This window comes from Orcinus orca, chromosome 7, assembly GCF_937001465.1.
Source record: "Orcinus orca chromosome 7, mOrcOrc1.1, whole genome shotgun sequence".
In the NCBI taxonomy this organism is placed as follows: domain Eukaryota; kingdom Metazoa; phylum Chordata; class Mammalia; order Artiodactyla; family Delphinidae; genus Orcinus; species Orcinus orca.
This window is the reverse complement of record NC_064565.1, coordinates 109026447-109044498: the sequence shown is the minus strand read 5'-3', so window position 1 is coordinate 109044498 and position 18052 is coordinate 109026447. Positions and strand designations below refer to the sequence as shown.

Here is an 18052-nt window from a genome sequence, read left to right as displayed (position 1 = left end):
TTGATGAGTGGTGATGTTATGCTGTGGTACCACAGCATCTCAGCATGGATTCCTCCCCAGGCCTCCACCCTTGGCTCTCTTCTGCTTTCACTCCACTCTCTCCCCCACTGCCCAAACACCGCCCTTTGTACTCCTTTGCTTTTCATTCTAGTTTCCCTCCCTTTTTTTTCATTCAACTCGTTGACATTACGTAGGACAAATCTCCCCAAATGTAGTGACATAAAACAACAGTTGTTTTCTTCCACTCACAGATTCTGTGGGTCAGGAATTCAGAAAGCACAGGGGGTGACAGGTCTCTGCTCCACAATGTTGAGGCTGAGGGGGCTCATGGCTGTATATAATGGCCACTCACTCACAGGTCACGCGCCACTTCCTCGTAGCATGGTGGAATCAGGGAACATGGGCTCCATGGGCAAGTGTTTCAGCTCACAAGGCAAGAAACTTCTTGCCTCAGAATTAACATGGCACTTTTGCTGCCATCTACTGATTACACTGCGTCACAAATCCACCCAATTCAGGGGGAGGTACACTGGACCCCACCTCTAGGTAGAGTGGCAAAGTTCTAAAAGAACATGTGGGACAGAAGATGGTGTTACCGTCATCTTCCAAATTGTTATTCCCCAACCTCAGTTCTAATTCCCAAGGCAAAAATCCAATAGACTACTACGTAGCTAGATCCACAGGGGTGTCAACTGACACTCAAACAGTATAAGCCAGCCGAATGCACTTTTCTTTTATATTCCCTATCTCAGTACTACTGGGGAAGAAAGAACTGTATGTTGCATTTTAGATGAATATGCCAGAAGCACCTTAGCACAAAATGTAAGCAGACGCAAGGAGAGAACTGAAATAGGACGGGAGTTCCCTGCATCTAAGGAATTCTGTCCTGTGTGGAACACAGGCAGATCTTATAGTCAGTCCCTGTAATGAGAGTGACAAGTGGCCATTCTCCTTCAGACAGTGTTAACAGTTCATGCTAATTAGCAACCGTTAATTAGCAATTTCAGTGGTTATACAATATATGTTCTCACATACTTCACTGCTTCCCTTTCTCTGCCATCCCTGACTGCATGAAGCTCCCCATCTTTCCTTTCATACAAGCTAAGAAACGGTCAAGAGTAGTGCTAGAGAGGCAGCATGAGAGCTGGGAGCAGCGATTCTCAAAGTGTGCTCCATGGGCCACTGGAGGTCCCAAAGGCCCTTCCAGCAGTTCATGAAGTCAGAACTATTTTCATAATTATACTGAGGTATCATGTGCCGTTTTCCACGTGTTGATGTTTGCATTAGTGGTATAAAAGCAATGGTGGGTCCAACTGCTTGTGCCTTGGCCGCTTGAATCAAATGAATCAAGGCGGTGACTCCAAACAGTACCAGTAGTCGCTGTATTTTTCACAGCCACACATGCACATTTAAAAAGAAAAAAGAGGGCTTCCCTGGTGGCGCAGTGGTTGACAGTCCGTCTGCCGATGCAGAGGACACGGGTTCGTGCCCCGGTCCGGGAAGATCCCACATGTCTTGGAGCGGCTGGGCCCGTGAGCCATGGCCGCTGAGCCTGTGCGTCCGGAGCCTGTGCTCCGCAACGGGAGAGGCCACAACGGTGAGAGGCCCACGTACCACAAAAAAAAAAAAAAAAAAACAACTAGTGATATTTATTGTCAATGATAAAATTTGAGCTTTAAGGTGAAAATCAGAATTTTGCAATCACCTCCCCACTGTGCCACCTTGGGAGGAGGGTCACTTCTTTAAACACAACCACCTACCAGGGCCCCAGGACATGCAGGGAAAGTAAAAGACCATGTGAGGCAAAGATGTCACTGAAACAAGGGACACACGAGAACTGTAAAAGCAAAAGCTCCAGCAAAGGAGTGCGATTACGTCACTCTGCTGGTCAAGTCCATAACCTCTCACAGTGCTGAACCAACGGCTGGCTGTTTGGAGTGGCTTCCCTCCATAAAACTCCCTAACTGGGGAAATTACTAATTCTGTGGCTTTCATAAAACACAGAGGTCCACCAAATGTTTGCCTGGCAGGTTTTTTTTTCTCCCAAAGGGCCGCTCATTAAGTCCGTCGATAAAGCAGGCTTTGTTGTAAAGATTTACAGTGTTTTCCCAATGAAAACTCTAATTGACAACCACCAGGAGAATAACAATGCAGAGCCCAGAGAGCTCTGGTTTCCCCCATCCTTCCAAGATCCATCTCAAAAAGCATGCCCCTCTTAGGTTTCCTGGACCAGCGTTCAGCTCCGTCTTCAATGGACACATGCATAAGCAGATGCCTGGATATCAGAAGTTTATCATTCAAAGCAGTCAAATCTTAAAAACCAAAAGATTTTGTCTTTCAAACTTCAAAGGAAATTCCATTTAATTCCCAAGCTCAGAATATCAGGTCCCTCCACGCAGAATAAGCATATTACATAAAAATGCAACCATCCCTTATCTACGTAAAGGGGGGGGGAACCCTAAAAAAATAAAATGCGTGATGGAGTCTTCAGAAATAGTTGCATGAGACTATTAAAGGCATTGCTGTTCAATGGATTCATTACAGAATAAAAGTTCAAGTACCAGAGAGAGTGATTTTCATATGAATGTTGGGTGTTGCCCTCACACACAAGAGTCTCTGGTCTCCACAGAGAACCGAGTCACATCAAGCAAGTCAGGGAGCTGTGAGTGACAAGGTATAGAGAGGGCTGTTCAGATAAGGGACAGACATTACTGGACCCTTTTTCAAAGAAAACTTTGAAGATTTTGTTAGGCTTTCTTCGTGCAACTGTCACAAGATAACAATACAGTTGCAAATGAGTGGTGTTCAGTGGCCACATCACTGCCTTTTACGGACCAGCTGGCAATGGCTGCCCATGATGGGAAATTAGCATTAAAGAAGGACTCAAGGTTACTGGGCTGACACACAGCCCAAGGAGAATACTCTCAAATAAAGTATGACACCCAACGCAGTCACACAAATGGAAAGCTGAGGAAAAAAGCTCCTGTCTGAAAAGCACAGCAGCAGAAAAATATCCTTCTTACTTCTTTCTGAATCTTCCTGAATCTCCCCCTTCTCCAAACAGCATCCAGGTCCCCGAAGTAAAAATAAATGAGCAAACCATGGGCTTCCAGGTGCATTACACAGATTAAGAGAAGTGCAGCTGGTGGAAGAGGTGGGAAAATAACACAATTCACTCTCTTTTTCCTGAACAGAAAGTAGAGAAAAGAACCAAAGCGGAAAAGCACGCCCCACCTCACCCCCGTCTCCCCCCCGAGAACACCCAGACCAGGAGTCCAGAGGCCTGAATCCTAACTAGTCTAGTGTCTACCACGACACTGCTTGATGAGTCCCTAAACGTTCTGAATTTCCCTGTCCTCACCCGTAAAGGAAATTCGCAGACATCAGTGATTCCCAAAATGTGTTCCCTGGAGCTCTAAGGTTCTGTGGAGGTGCCTCTTAAGGCAGTCAGTGACACAGGGGTAAGGCAAAGGGAGTGGAGCCCTATGCTTCCTCTCCATCCAAAACAGTTCAGAGTTGATCAATTTTCTATATCAAAATTGTGAGTAAAGTCTTTTGTTTAAAGAGTCTACCACCAAGAAAATTCACAACTAAAATGGCTTAAAAGCACTGGATCAACATACCTTTTGATTTCGTATCTTTCTAATTACGTGGTTTCTATGTGCCTCTTTAGATTATTGTTATTAGAATTAATTAATTGACAGGCTGGTTAATATTAATCCCCAAATCTGTGTATCAGGTTCAACTTAAAAGGTGAGGAAATGGAAACTCAGATAAGACAAATACATCAAAATCACTCAGGTCAGTAGCTGACTAGATTCAAACACGGGAATATCTGACATTAAAACCATTAAGCTGGATTCTGTCCTTATAGTTAAAGAAAAACTTCACTGTAAAAGACAATTGATTACCTCATTATGACTATAATTCTTTCTCTATGGAACATCAGGTTCTTCATTTGTATTCTCTAAGAGTAAACACTTACCCTGTCGAGACGAAATGAATAGCCAAAAGTTCTGCCCAACAAGCAAATTTGCTGGGTACTGGAAAGCCCAAAACGTTGACAAAGCCTCCAGGGCAATAACGGTTGTTAAGAACTTTCAAAGCAAACAAAACTCCTAAAAGAGGATAAAGAGCATATAAATATCAACAATCCAAATGTGGAGATGATTAACATTTACAAAGAAAACTAACTGAAAGTGAAAATGATTATTCCATTACATCCAACTTTTTGCTTCGAAACATACTCTATTCCTTACAAGTCAACCCAGCATTTGGTAGAAAAACAGTCTTCAAGGCAATCATTCCTTTGATGTTTCTTAACACGGAAGCTCATACTGACTTTGAGTATGCTACTAAATATATAACACATAAAATGGGAATAAGACACCCGCAATGGTGCAATACTAAATGCCACTGAACTGTAAACTTCAAAATCGTTCATTCTATGTGATTTTTAACTCAATTTAAAAAATATCATTAACGTGTAGTTTTCTAACTCCTATGGAAAGACATATTGAAGGCAGGGCTTATTTCCTTTCTTCTCACACAATCAGATGCATGAGGATGCACCTTAGAGGGAAGGGGTAAGGACGGCAGGGAAAACAGAGGGAAGGGTTTGATCTCCTTTGGTTTCGGGACTATTTCCCTCCTACCCTTCACATGCTAATTTTCACGATACCTATTTTAAGTCCTGATGGCAATTTAGTCCTATGAGAAAAATGTAAAAAAAGAACTAGTGAGGGGAACAGTGAGAGGCAATGTAATACGTGTTTAAAGCCACGAAGACTGGGTTCAAATCCCAGCTCCGTCACTTATGAGGTGTGCAACCTTGAGCAAGTTACCTGACTTCTCTGGGCCTTAGCTTCCTCATCTACAAAATCAAGACAAGGCCACCTCCCTAGGGACCTGTTACATTAATTAAACAGCATGAATTATGTATAAAGACTATCATGGCTCTGAAAACACAGTGAGCATGCCATTGTAGGGTGTGGTGCATTTATTTTAATGGCGTTATTGAGATGCATACCCATCTTTTTAGAGAACTCCCACAAGTACACCAGTGCCTCTCTCCCTCATCCCACCATAATGGAGCCAGTGCATATCTCCAGGACCACGTCTCCTACAAAACTACCTTTGGGCAGACCCTAGTCTCAACTGTCCAAGAGTGAATGATGCGGCATAATGGGAAACAGCAAAATCTATGTCTCTCCTGTGCTCCAATCAGCCTATTCACCAAAATCCAAGCCCCAGCAGTGCTTAGCCACTCAGAATTCAGTTCCCTCACCAACTGGGACCCCTGCTTCAAAAAATGACAACAGCTGCACCTCCCTTACTGTTTTCATGCGGACTACCTTAGAAATGCATCTGCCTTACCTGAGAAACCTACAGCACAGTCCCTTCTGAAGTCAGGGTCATCCATAAATTCTGCCAGAGCAAATTCCAGGAGCAGGTACACCACCCCAGTGAGTAGGGAGAATGTGGTGATGACGTAGGCAAACCATTTACTTCCTAGTCTTCTTTCCAGATGAATTCCTTTCCAGAGCATGGATGTCATATTGAAATACAAGTGCCAATCATCCACGTGGTGAATCGGGGAAAGCAGTAAGCGCTGCCAGTCTTTTTGCTGGTAACACTTCTCCACGCTAAGGCAGGAGCTAAGCAGCGGCTTCAGAGGATTCAAGAAGAACCAGATGTTGAGAGCCAAAGTTGTTAGGGTGACAGGTGGAATATTGTTGATCCCAACGCGGAAGATTTGAGAAAGGAGCAGGAGCAGCCCAGTGCTAATTCCTCTTGACCTCCGCTGCATGGTTAGATATCAAGCCTGTGACGGGAAAATGTGGTCAGACGTGAAGAATCTGGGAAGATACAGAGGCAGCTGAGCCTAAGATGTAAAATAAAATGCACATGAAAATCCGTCAATTAAGAATTAGGACAGTGACAAGACGTGCTCACTTAAAAGATGGGCTTACATTATGTATATCTCATCTCCCATCTAACAGAAGCATTATTTTCTGTGTCTTCCAGAGTAACGCCCAGGACACTGGCTGATGTCCCTCCTCATTTTACATCCTAAAGGAGAAATGTCATCCCAGATCCCAGTGGACCAGTTAATGGATGGGTATGCTTTTGCTGACAAATATGCCATGAAAAAGTAACTTGTCTTCCTTATAAACAAACTTATAACCTAACAAAAAAACATACAAAGATAGTGCACAAATAATTACTTCTTCTCAGAATGCTGGAGAGAATTCTTCACCCCTTCACTTTTTTAAAGAAATATTCGATATTTATATATTAGATAGAGTCTGCTCCAAAGTTCTTCAACATTAGCAAGCAAGTCTTAAAATGCAAGCATATATTATCTTCTATGCCATATCACCAGATGTCAACTGCTAGACTGCTTTATTTTCAGAAAAATTTCCACTTTTAAAAGTTACCTACTATGAGCCAAATCCTGGATTAAAACACAGTCGCTGTCTTTAAGGAGCTCACTTTCTACTAAGAAGTAAACCAACAACTGCCACACAATGTTCTCAGTGCAGGGACAGAGGAAGCCCAGACCCAAGGCACACAACTCAGGCTGAGGTGGTCTTGGAGGGTAGATTGGATTTGCCCACGAGGAAGAGTGCCATATTCATGGGTCTACTTCTCCATGCCCTGCGCTGGCCTTGTGACCTGCTTTGGTTGACAGAATGAAAAGCAAGCGACACTAGTTCCGAATCTAGGCCTCAAGATGATTTGCAGACTTCTGCTCTCTCTTGAAACCCTCCTAGGCAACCATGTGGACAAGTCCGGGCTGGCCTACTGGACAATGGAAGACACATGCTCTAGTCACCCTGATGGCCCTGGCCACTGACCAGCTAATGCCTCAGAAGCAAAGTGGTCTAGCTGACCAGCAGCTGACCACAAATGCATAAGTAAATCCAGCTGAGCCCAGACTAATTCGTTGACCCACAGAACAGTGAGCTAAATAAATGATATTTTAAATTAACTTCACCAAATTTTGGAGTGGTTTGTTATACAGCAATTACTAACCAATACAGAAGGTATTTGCTTCGGAAAAGGTCTAGGTTAGGCTTATGGGGAAAAGCTAGTAAAGAAAGAGACACAGACTAAAGATGCAAAAGAGAAAAAGAGTCAAGTCCTTAGAGGGAAGAGCCTTGTCCATCATAACAGGAAGGAAGAAGAATTTTAGGTGCAGATATGGGTAAATAGGCAGATTAGGGGACAGGATGCTGAAAAAGTTCTCATCTAATGGTTTTCTGATTTCCCTGTGGAGCTATCTTGGCTCCAATCAAATATATAATGCACTCTGATACCCTAAAGGTTCTCATTCAGACAGCACATTAGAAAGTGCATGGGCTTTAGAGTAAAAAACAGCTAGATTCCTACTTACTAGCCCTGAGATCTATGGTAAATTACTTAAACTTCAATTTCTTCACTTTAAATTAGAAATAATACCTCCTTCTCAGGATTACTGTAACATGTCTGGAACAAAGTAGGTACTGAATAAATGGTAGCTACTTTTTTCATTACTATAAAGTAATCTCACTTAGGAGAAAAAGTCTTTGCAACGTTAACATTCGAATAATAAGACTCAAATGTACTCCCCACCTCTCCACACAGGGATTCTTACCAACTTCACACCCAAAAGAAACGCCCAAGAAAATATTATATATACGTATGTGTTATGGGTGTACCCCCATTATTAGCACAACCCCAGGTTTCTTTATTGCCAGGGCTTATTATTATAGCTTTGTAGCATTCTCATGAACTAGAGAATTTAATAAAATTTCAACTGAAACGCTCCCAGATAATTTTGGAGAAATAGTCTATATTTTTCACCTTGACGTTCAGGTTGATTTTCAGATCTCCAACTACTGTGACATGTTTCCAATTCCCCTAGATAATTATATATATCAAACATCATTACCTGTAACAGGAGCAATGGAAAGATATGGGCCTGATCATTAAGTAACCAGCTTATAAGAAATCACAAAATAAGCCCTTCGATATCAGTACAGTGTCCTATGATGGCAGGCTACGCACAGCAGAAAATCAAACATAATTATGTCTTTGCTTAAGAAAAAGTCCCCTCTCGACTGGAATCGTTAGTGGTGGAGAGTATAAACAAAAGGACAGTGGAATTTCCCCAAGCTTGTCTCACACTGTGCGCCCAGGCTCACATTAACCCTCAGCTCTATCTCCCCACTGCTGGCTGCTCCTTCTTCCCTGGGACGCTGTGCTCTCCTGCACGTTCCTGCCTCCTCCCAACTCCCCTTCCTCTGCTTCTCAGTTTCGCTCTATTCTTATTCTACGCTATTTTGCATACACTTATGGAATTCCACTCTCATGGGTTCTGTAATTCTTTTTATCAGGATGGCTCCCAAATTTACATTTTACAGCTTTGACTTCGCAGATTTCAGGGACACAACCTTGTAGGAAGAATACAGTCCACCTGATCTCTTGATTTCCCAAAACTGAATTAGCCCTCCTTCTTACAGAATGACTATTCAGCCATTCCTCAGTCACTTAGTTTTTAGAATAAATATCAAGTGCCAAATGCATGCCAGTCCCTGTGCCAGGCATTAGAGGTACAGCAAAGACCAAAACACTTGCAATCCCGGCCCCTAAATGGCCCATTTCTATCATTTCTATTTGTTGAAGGAAATAAAAATACTGGCTGCAGAAAATCACAAGATGAATAAAATGATGTGGTATGCGTAACGTAAAGGCAGATAGAACCATAACCAACATGAGAAGTGCATAATATAGGTTGGGCTCTGTTTTCCAAAAGGCCACTAGACCGTAGTTTTAAGTAGCGAAGATAAATCGACACTATTTCAAACCGGCTCTATGGCCCAGTTTCCTTCCTAATAAGTAATCAAGTCAGCCATCCAAGGTGAGGGATGTAGCCTGTTTGTAACAAGATAACAGAAAATCTAACTGGTTCCTGTGAAGATCAAATCTGTAACCTGACTTTGTGGGCCAGGCAGGCACACATCTTACTGTAAGATGAATATTGTTTCATCCTGCCCATAATTACATAGATATTTTTAGAGAGCTGAGCTGTAGCAGAAAGCATAGAGGCATGATTCATAAGCTGGAAACCAGTGCAATGTGTTTGGTTTTGAAAGTGACTTGTGATTCTAACCTGTACTCAGCCCATAACCAGTTACACCAGCGCGAGGAAGAGTAGGCTGGTCCTTGCACTCCATCTCCACCCCCCGCCTTGTAAACATATCCTCCCCCTCACATTCAACATGCCCCAAACTGAACACTGGACAGTCCCTTCCAAGTCTACCCCTCCTCCCATGTGCCAGATCTCAGGACACAGAATCTCCAGCTACCCAGGTGTTCAGGTTGGAGATACAGACAACATCCTCGACACATCCTTCTCCCTCTTCACTCTGCTTCCCCCAAATCCCATCCACCACACTTTGCTAACTCTTCCAAACTATTTGTATCATCTACCTCTTTCTAGCTCTAGAGCCACTACTCTAGTCTAAGCCACCATTATAACTTGCCTGGATTACAACATAAACTCTGCTTCTCCTCTTCTACCCAACAACCATTTTTCACTACTGCTCAGGGTAATTTTTATAAAACTAAAGTGGGATTCCCCTGCAGTAAGCCTTCAATGGCTTATCGTTACAGTTGGAATGAAGTCCAAACTCTTGACCGTAACTACACGCTCGTGCTTACCACTGTCCTGCCTACCCCTCTGGTCTCAGCTCACACTGGTCTCTGCCTTGGTCACTATGATCCAACCACCCAGGTGCTCCCACACCGGGAGCTCCACGATTATAGCATAAGTGCTGAGGGCAGAACTATCTATTTTGATCACCACTGAATACCCAGAGCCTAGCATAGTGACTCGTATACAGTCAGTGCTTAATAGGTGTTTGTCCATTGACTCAAGATGAGCATGCTGAATATATCTACATTATAAAATAAACAAGACTGACTGAAAAGGTCTATGATACATTCATCCCTAAGTATTTTTCCTACAATTGCAGCAACCTTCCCCAGAGCACTGTACATATTATTCCATTTATCATTTACTTCCAGGAGAGTGTTGTAACATTTATCTCAACTGGACAGGAATAAACCTCTGATCCATTTAAAACGTATTAATAGGTTGCTTTGCCAGAACTATTTGATTAAAAAAACATGGCATTTTAACCCTGACCAGACGGCTGTGTGACTTCTACTTCCACAAGGGCTTTGTTGATAAGAGCGTCCACAGGGTTGTCACTCTGGTGTCAGTAGGTTCCATGAACACTACAAGGTTCACGACAATTTACAAGTCTCAGTGCTACCTGCAGTGCGAGCCACAAGGATTAGAACTACCTAGAAGATCTGGCTGTCGGTTAAAATCTTTACCAAAGACTGCTCTTCTGAAAACGTGGAGAGAGCAAATAAAACAGAGGGAGGAGCAGGGTGAGGAGAAGAAGAAAGAAACCAAACTTCTTTAAATTCATACTGTAGTGGTTTGTTAAACAGTCACCTTGTCCTGGAAGTGCTCTGTTTATGAGGAAAACAAAAAACAAAAAAACCATGGCGTTTTAATTATGTAGTAATACACACCAGACAGTGCTATATCAAGGTTGTGACAGAGAGAAATGGAAGACCTCTTGAAATATGGATAGGAAAATAAGCCATATTTACTTTTAATGAGAAATTAAAAATTAAACAGGTTGTAATAAGAAAAACTAAGTGGCTAGAACAAACAAAAGAAACTGAATTCATAACTTGGGAAACCAACGTGTCTCACGGGGTAAAGAAAGGAATTTTACCAAAAGGGAAAAGAAACTTACTATGACGATTTTCAGCTCTACTTACAAAGCAGGAAATGTTTCATCATTATCATTTACCAGGATGACATTATATATCAATTTTCAGTTTAAATGTTCAAGAAGAACTCAGGCCATTAAACTGCAAGAATATGTACCAGTTATAAATTATATTCCCAGTCTGGCATCTGACAGTAACCAAATTAATTTCACACGAAAGAAAGAAACTAGAGTCTTAATAGGAGTAATTGAACGCTTTTCTGAAAACAGCCTTCCAGGTCACTGAAAGTGCAACAAATCTTAAAATTATTCATTGAGATCTTTTAAAATTGTGTGAGATTTTTAGTTAAGAATCAAGAAAAGGTTTATCAATACTTATATGAGGTAGATTAATGATATGTCATTATTACTATTGTCATGCCTTTGGAAAATTTCATTTAGGTTCCATATATTTTAAGCATATTCTCTAAAAAATAAGAATCATAGAGGAGAATGTAGGTTTGTTCAAGTCACTTGGCAAGTATTTATCAGAGGCCTGCTATCACTCAGGTTGAATATTTTGCTAATGCCTAACTTTCCAGATGCTTAAGCATTGATTTTTTAAAATTGAGATATAATTCACACACCATAAAACTGTCTTAAACTATACAATTCGGTGGTTTTTGTATATTCACAAGGCTGCACAGTCAGCACCACCATCTAATTCCAGAACATCTTCATTACCCCCAAATGAAACTCTCCCCACTTATCTCCCCATCCCGCCCAATGCCTGGCAACCACCAGTCTACCTTTCATGTCAACGAATTTGCCTATTCTGAACATTTCATCTAAATGGAATCATACAATATGTGGCCTTTTGTGTCTGGCTTCTTTCACTGAATACTGTTTTCAAGGTTCATCCACATCATAGGAAGTATCCGTACTTAGTTCCTTTTTATGGTCCAATAATATTTTATTATATAGATATACCACACTGTGTTTTTATCCATTTATCAGTTGATAGACACTTGGGTTGTTCCCACTTTTTTGGCTATAATGAATAACGCTGCTATGAACATTCATGTACAATTTCTTTGTAGAAACATATGTTTTCAGTTCTCTTGGACATATACCTAGGAATAGAATTGCTGGGTCATACGGTAACTCTATGCTTAACTTTGTAAGGAACTACTAAACTGTTTTCCAAATTTTTGTCCATTTTTCATTCCCTCCAGCAGTGTATGAGGGTTTCAATTTCTCCATACTCATATATACTCAACAATACTTGCTTTTATCCATCTTTTTTATTATAAACATCTTAATGGGTGTGAAGCGGTACTGATTTGCACTTCCCTAGTGACTAATGATGTTGAGCAAATGCTTAAATTTTCATTGCTTAAAATATAAATATGCATGTTCATAGGTACACGTAACCATACAGAAAAACATGTCCCTTCTCCCAACCTCCCCCCATGCCATCCCCCTCCAAGAAATAGTTTAACAAGCGCTTCAGAAAGGAAGATGAAACCATGAAGAAATCACCCTGGTTAAACTGCCAGGATTTTAGCACTACCATCCCCCTGCACTGTGATGGGTTAAAAGTGAATGTGAATGCACTTCAGTAGCAGGGGCAGGGCTTAGGCCAACACATTTGACTCTGAACCCTGTAAAATCTTTTTGAAAGACGCAGAGGGTTAGTATGACTTATCACTTCAAACAAAGCAAAAAAGCTATGGAAAAAGCAGACTGGATATGCTAAACACGAAAACTTTTTAAATTACAAGAGCTGAACAACAAATTAGAGCGTCATAAATACCACATTGACTTGGGCAAAATATTCACAAAACAACTAGATGCATTTTTTTCTCTCTCTTACTGTTTTAGTACAGTCTACCTTCTTTAGGGATGAAATGAACTGGATCATTTCTTCTCACTCCCGTAACTCTCTCAGGAATCTTTTCATTCATGGCTTTTTTAATCCAAACATAAGAGACTGTTTTCCCCCCCTGTTACTATAGGGCCAATAGATGAGAACGTTTTAGTCTAGCACAATAATAAAATCCTTTGTTCTTCCAATAACATATCTTAGCATAATTTTATTTTTCCTAAAAGGCATTAGCTTCCTTAGGCCTCAAGAAAACCCAATTACAAAATGCAGATTTTCAAGATATTTTTGAAAATAAGAAAATGGTACGGTATAATATGTATTTGCATTTAGTGGAAAACAAGAATTTATTAACTGAATGCTAGTGAAGTAATCTGTTCCTCTTTTCAAATATATGAATGCATTTCAAAGAGCCTACATAGCTTCAATGTGATCACAGTCGTTAAATGCAATACACAGTTATATCAATAACGTGAATTATACTTTTAAAACTTAGTATTTAAATATTAAATGTAATAGCAGATGGTCTGGCTTCACACCACTGCACCCTGTTCAATTCACCGGAATGCATCATCTACCTGAGTTGATCAGTAAATGGGGAGCTCTGGGGGCGCAGTATGAAATCTGTGTCAGAGCACCATCATCATTTAGTGACAAGTTGCACATAAATGACAAATTTTTTCTGGCCATTGAAATCTGTTACATGGCTTCATGAGTTACATTAATGATAAAAATCAAAGAGAATCAGCGTAGGATTCTGTTTTCTTATTTCACATTAAAGGCAGAGAGATACAAAGAAATGAGGTCAATCGAATGAAAACTGACTTCATGAATAAAAAATGAAAACTGGAATCAAATTATATTAAGAAGCTAATGGGAATCTAGTCCTCATGAATATTGTGACACTCAGTAATTACATTCCAGTATCTATTCACGGAAATATCTACAACTTGGACTCTGTTCCAGAAGAAATTGGGAATTGAGAGCACTTCCCCCTTTTGAAGGCTGCTGAGATCTCCATTTATACGATGGTTCTCCAACCTCACAGACGTCATCATCATAACCATATAAGAAATTGTCTTACCCAGCTGGAGACAACCACTAAATTCTCTCTCAAAGACCAATGGGCTAAATCTTTCTGATTTTAAGCCACCAGACCTAGCTTAAACACACAAGACCTAGCTTTTAACACACAGGAGCTCCTCCTTCCCTTTTTCCCCTCATATACCATCTCTCAAAATGAAAACAAATACAAAATTTCCCATACCTTTGTGGAACAATGTCCAACTGTCTTTTACAAGGCTTGTCTTAAGTATCAATGCCATCCACGTGGAAGGCAAAAGACCTGACCTCTAGGGAGTTAGGATTTAAGACCACCAAAACAACCTAAGAAGTTAAAGAATGTTCCAGACAAGTAAGCAGCCATCAATAAGGTCACATGTTATGTGGTGACAGACCTAACCAAAGGTCAGACCCTTATCACCTGACACATTTCCCCCAATCTTACTTATATAACACCTGACTTGGTTTGCTTAAAATCCAATCTCATCATGTTATCCCCACCCTCAATCCACCGTGCTTTCTTACCTAGATCAGCCTTCTGTACTTCATCGTTGTAAGACTGAACAGTATCACAGTTAACAGAACAGACTTCGAAGCCTAATGGCTTGGGTTCAAATCCTGGCTCAACTGCTTGGAATTGTATGACCCTGGGCAATTTCTTAATCAATGTAATCTTACCTAAGTTTCCCCACTTATAAAACAGACACTAACAATACTAAGACCTGCCTCATAGAGTTGTTGATGAGTTAGTATATGTAAAACACATAGAAAAATGCCTGAAACATAATAAGGACTTTATAGGTATTAACTGATATAAAGTCATCATCTGATCAACTTCAAGCATTTCAGCCTATACTTTAGTCTTGTAATATTTATATACCTTTCCCAATAATAACTAATATTTATACAATTATTTATAGTTTACAAAGTAGTTAAGTATACTTGCTTCATTTCACTTAATTCTCACAATCTGGTGAAGACAAAGTTAGTTCCATGTCACCTACTAGCTGATCTACCCAGCACTTACCAAACAAATCACTTTACTGTCCTTTTAGCCACTCTGAAGCCTGCTCTGTAGAACTGTCCAGGTAAGAAGGAGCTCAGTGAAGACTTGAGACTTTCTGGGGATGTTAAATTTCTCTGTCCAAGGTGCTAAATAAGTGTGGCTATCTCCACAGATGGGCAGTCCCATGGGGCTCTCTCACCACCAGAGGTCACCAAAGTGAATTTCACATGCATCCCATAGCTTTTATTTTAAGCCTGACCATTCCAAACATAAGTGCCCAATTTAATGGAAATCCTTTCAGCAATTTTGGCATGAAACCGCCAAAGACAGATAGAAATTCCATTTCTTTCTGATATAAAGAACCCAAGGTGACAATATGCTCTTAAACTGGACTATCAGGACTCAAATGCAGCTCTTCCCACCAGACGGTGCTGCTTCTCTAGCAAGCCCTTCAGCCTTCTGCCTCTCACAAATGCAAGCCTTGCTGCTACTGTCTATACCATTTTTTTTTTTTTTTTTGTGGTACGTGGGCCTCTCACTGTTGTGGCCTCTCCCGCCACGGAGCACAGGCTCTGGACGCGCAGGCCCAGCGGCCATGGCCCACGGGCTCAGCCGCTCCGCGGCATGCGGGATCTTCCCGGACCGGGGCGCGAACCCGTGTCCCCTGCATCGGCAGGCGGTCTCTCAACCACTGTGCCACCAGGGAAGCCCCTATCTATACCTTTGAGAGGCCTCCATGGCCCTGCCTGTCCATCACTCAAGAAGCAAACGTCCACACTTCCACAGCACATAACAAATTCCTTGATTGTCTATAAGGGGTTAAATAAAAATCTTTTGAAATTCTAGGCTGTGATCTAGAGGCAGACCAGGAAATAGTTCAAACTTCTGCTTCACAGCCAATCCTTTTTAACTCAGTAGAAACCCTTAAACAAGGTATCACCTAGTTTTCTTTCACATAACTGCTTCTTGGTGGGTAAACTCAAGTTTAAGAGAATTTTTTTAAGTACTAAGAAAAGACTAAAACAATGTTTCATTTTTAGTTCAACTTCTACTTATATGGTGTAAAATTTAATTAGAACTATTTTAAGTAATAACATGAGAAAAAAAGTGATTAAAAGGGCGATGATTTCAACACTTTTCATGTAGAAAGGCTTCCTTCTATGAAAAATAAGATCTTACCAAAGAGAGAAGGTAGAGCCACACATTTTAAGTCAGGTATTGCTTTGGGCAATAATGAGAGCCACTAAGATGCATGCGTTATCAAGTGAGCCATCTCTATGGGGGACAGGCTTAATCTCACTGGGAACTCTAGGAGCCAGACTAGATATGCCTCAGTATTAACTGCCAAAGGGCTAGGGGTCTGCCTTAACTCCCTGTCACCTGTGACTTGCTACAGCAGGAAAAGTGGGCATCAGGGGGTCAGAGAAAACACTCAGGTGAAGAACCGCAGGGGCTGGAGGCTGGGAGTCCACCAGGGCACACTAAGGGCGTGAGGATGCGGGCAGGGTCCTGACAGCACCGCCAGCGACATATCCCCTCCTCGTCCTCCCAACCCATTTACTTTCTCCCCAACCTTCAAAGCCCAGCTCTAGACTTGCATCCTTAATGTCGGGCTCCCTGACCACGTCACTGCTCACCGACCTCCACAATGCCTTCCACATGTACTGTCCACCAGTGCCAACAGGCTGTCACCAGAGGCCTTTTATCATCTCTACCAAACTGTGTTTCCCGGGTACCTTGGGGTTTGAGAGCACATACTCTGGAGTCTAAACTGGTCCCAATGACTGGCTTTAGCATTAAGAGCTGTGTTAACTTGTGCAAGTCACTTAACCTAAGCCTCAGTTTCCTGCTATGAAAATGGAATAGTAATAATAGTTAAATCTGATCCTAGAATTCTTGTAAGGATTAAATGACTGAAAACACCAAGTGAACGGCTTCCCTAGTGGCGCAGTGGTTAGGAATCAACCTGCCAATGTAGGGGACACGGGTTCGAGCCCTGGTCCGGGAAGATCCCACATGCCGTGGAGCAACTAGGCCTGTGCGCCACAACTACTGAGCCTGTGCTCTAGAGCCTGCGAGCCACAGCTACTGAAGCCCGCGTGCCTAGAGCCCGTGCTCCGCAACAAGAGAAGCCACGGCAATGAGAAGTCCGTGCACCACAACAAAGAGTAGCCCCTACTCGCTGCAACTAGAGGAAGCCCACACACAGCAACAAAGACCCAACACAGCCAAAAAATAAATAAATAAATTTAAAACAAACAAACAAACAGAAAACACCAAGTGCTTAGAATAATGCCAAGCAAACAGTAAACATATTAAATCTCAGCTATTGTTTTAATGAAACAGAAATACCCATTTGCTACTGATTTCAAGTTTTCCTCAATACTGGTGAAATAAAAAAGTCAAATCATTGGCTAAAGTTACACACTTATATAGTACTAATTCATCTTTGATAGTACTGTTCTCAAACTTTACACGTGTGCCATTACCTGACAAAGTTAATTCATATATTGGGACCCACAAAATGAAGGCCGTCCCAGTGGTCCAGCCCATGTCACAAGTCTAACCTTAAGTCAGCCTGCCTTTATGGGAACTGCCTCACTGTGCAGGAAACCTAATGCCAATCACCATCCTCCAGGTCAGCTTACCCTGGAAAGGAGGCCCTGCTGGCCTCAAAAGGAAACCCCCCCACCCCCTAGCCAACCACATCCTGTTTTTTTCGTTGACTTTTCTAACATTCTTTAAAACTCACTCTGGCCCAAAATCCCCTGGGAAGAATGCTCCACTGTTTGTGAGGCGCTCTACTCCCCCAATCTATGGACTGCTTTCCTTTGAATAAATGATATCAAACTCATTACTAAATCGTTTTAGTTTTGTCATCTGGCATATCCCATTCAACCCTCTGAACTCTATGAGGCAGGTATTATTTCCTCATTTTACAGATGAGTGGGGATTTTAACCAAGATAATCTGGCTCCAGAGTCCTTGTTCTTAAAATGAAGTTGTGAGTCAGGTCTGTCTGCAGAAAAGCTGCGAGTTTTCAACTCTCAAGACAGCCTACACTCATACTCCAGCAGTTTGTCAAAGCTACTGTTAAAGTGTTCCAACGAGTTACTGCCATCAGTGGTTCAGTTCCAGCTAAGCTGATTGTAGGGCAGCAGAATGTGCAACACCAAATATGCCACTTGGCATAAGGATTATCTTGAGCTGAATGCAATTAAGAAAAAGCAGATACAACTAAAGCTCTCTGCTTCCCCCCATCTGCTTAAAAGCAGGACATGAATTTGTGAAGGTGTCCCCCCCCCCACCAGGTATGACAAAA

At 41.7% G+C, this 18052-nt stretch overlaps 1 protein-coding gene across 10 annotated transcripts in view; it reads right to left on the bottom strand.

Moving 5' to 3' along the window:
• The window catches only part of RHBDD1 (rhomboid domain containing 1), a 114247-nt gene that overhangs the window by 85624 nt on the left and 10571 nt on the right, over window positions 1-18052 (bottom strand). For 6 of the 10 annotated variants that reach the window (XM_049711914.1, XM_049711912.1, XM_049711910.1 and 3 more), the window contains 2 exons: window positions 5377-5884; window positions 3986-4118 (listed from right to left, as the gene is read on the bottom strand). In XM_049711914.1, coding sequence (XP_049567871.1) covers window positions 3986-4118; window positions 5377-5809 — 566 coding nt within the window. In that variant the 5' untranslated portion in view covers window positions 5810-5884. The remainder of the gene's footprint in view (window positions 1-3985; window positions 4119-5376; window positions 5885-18052) is intronic. The other 4 variants (XM_049711917.1, XM_049711918.1, XM_049711915.1 and 1 more) reach the window with 1 other exon arrangement.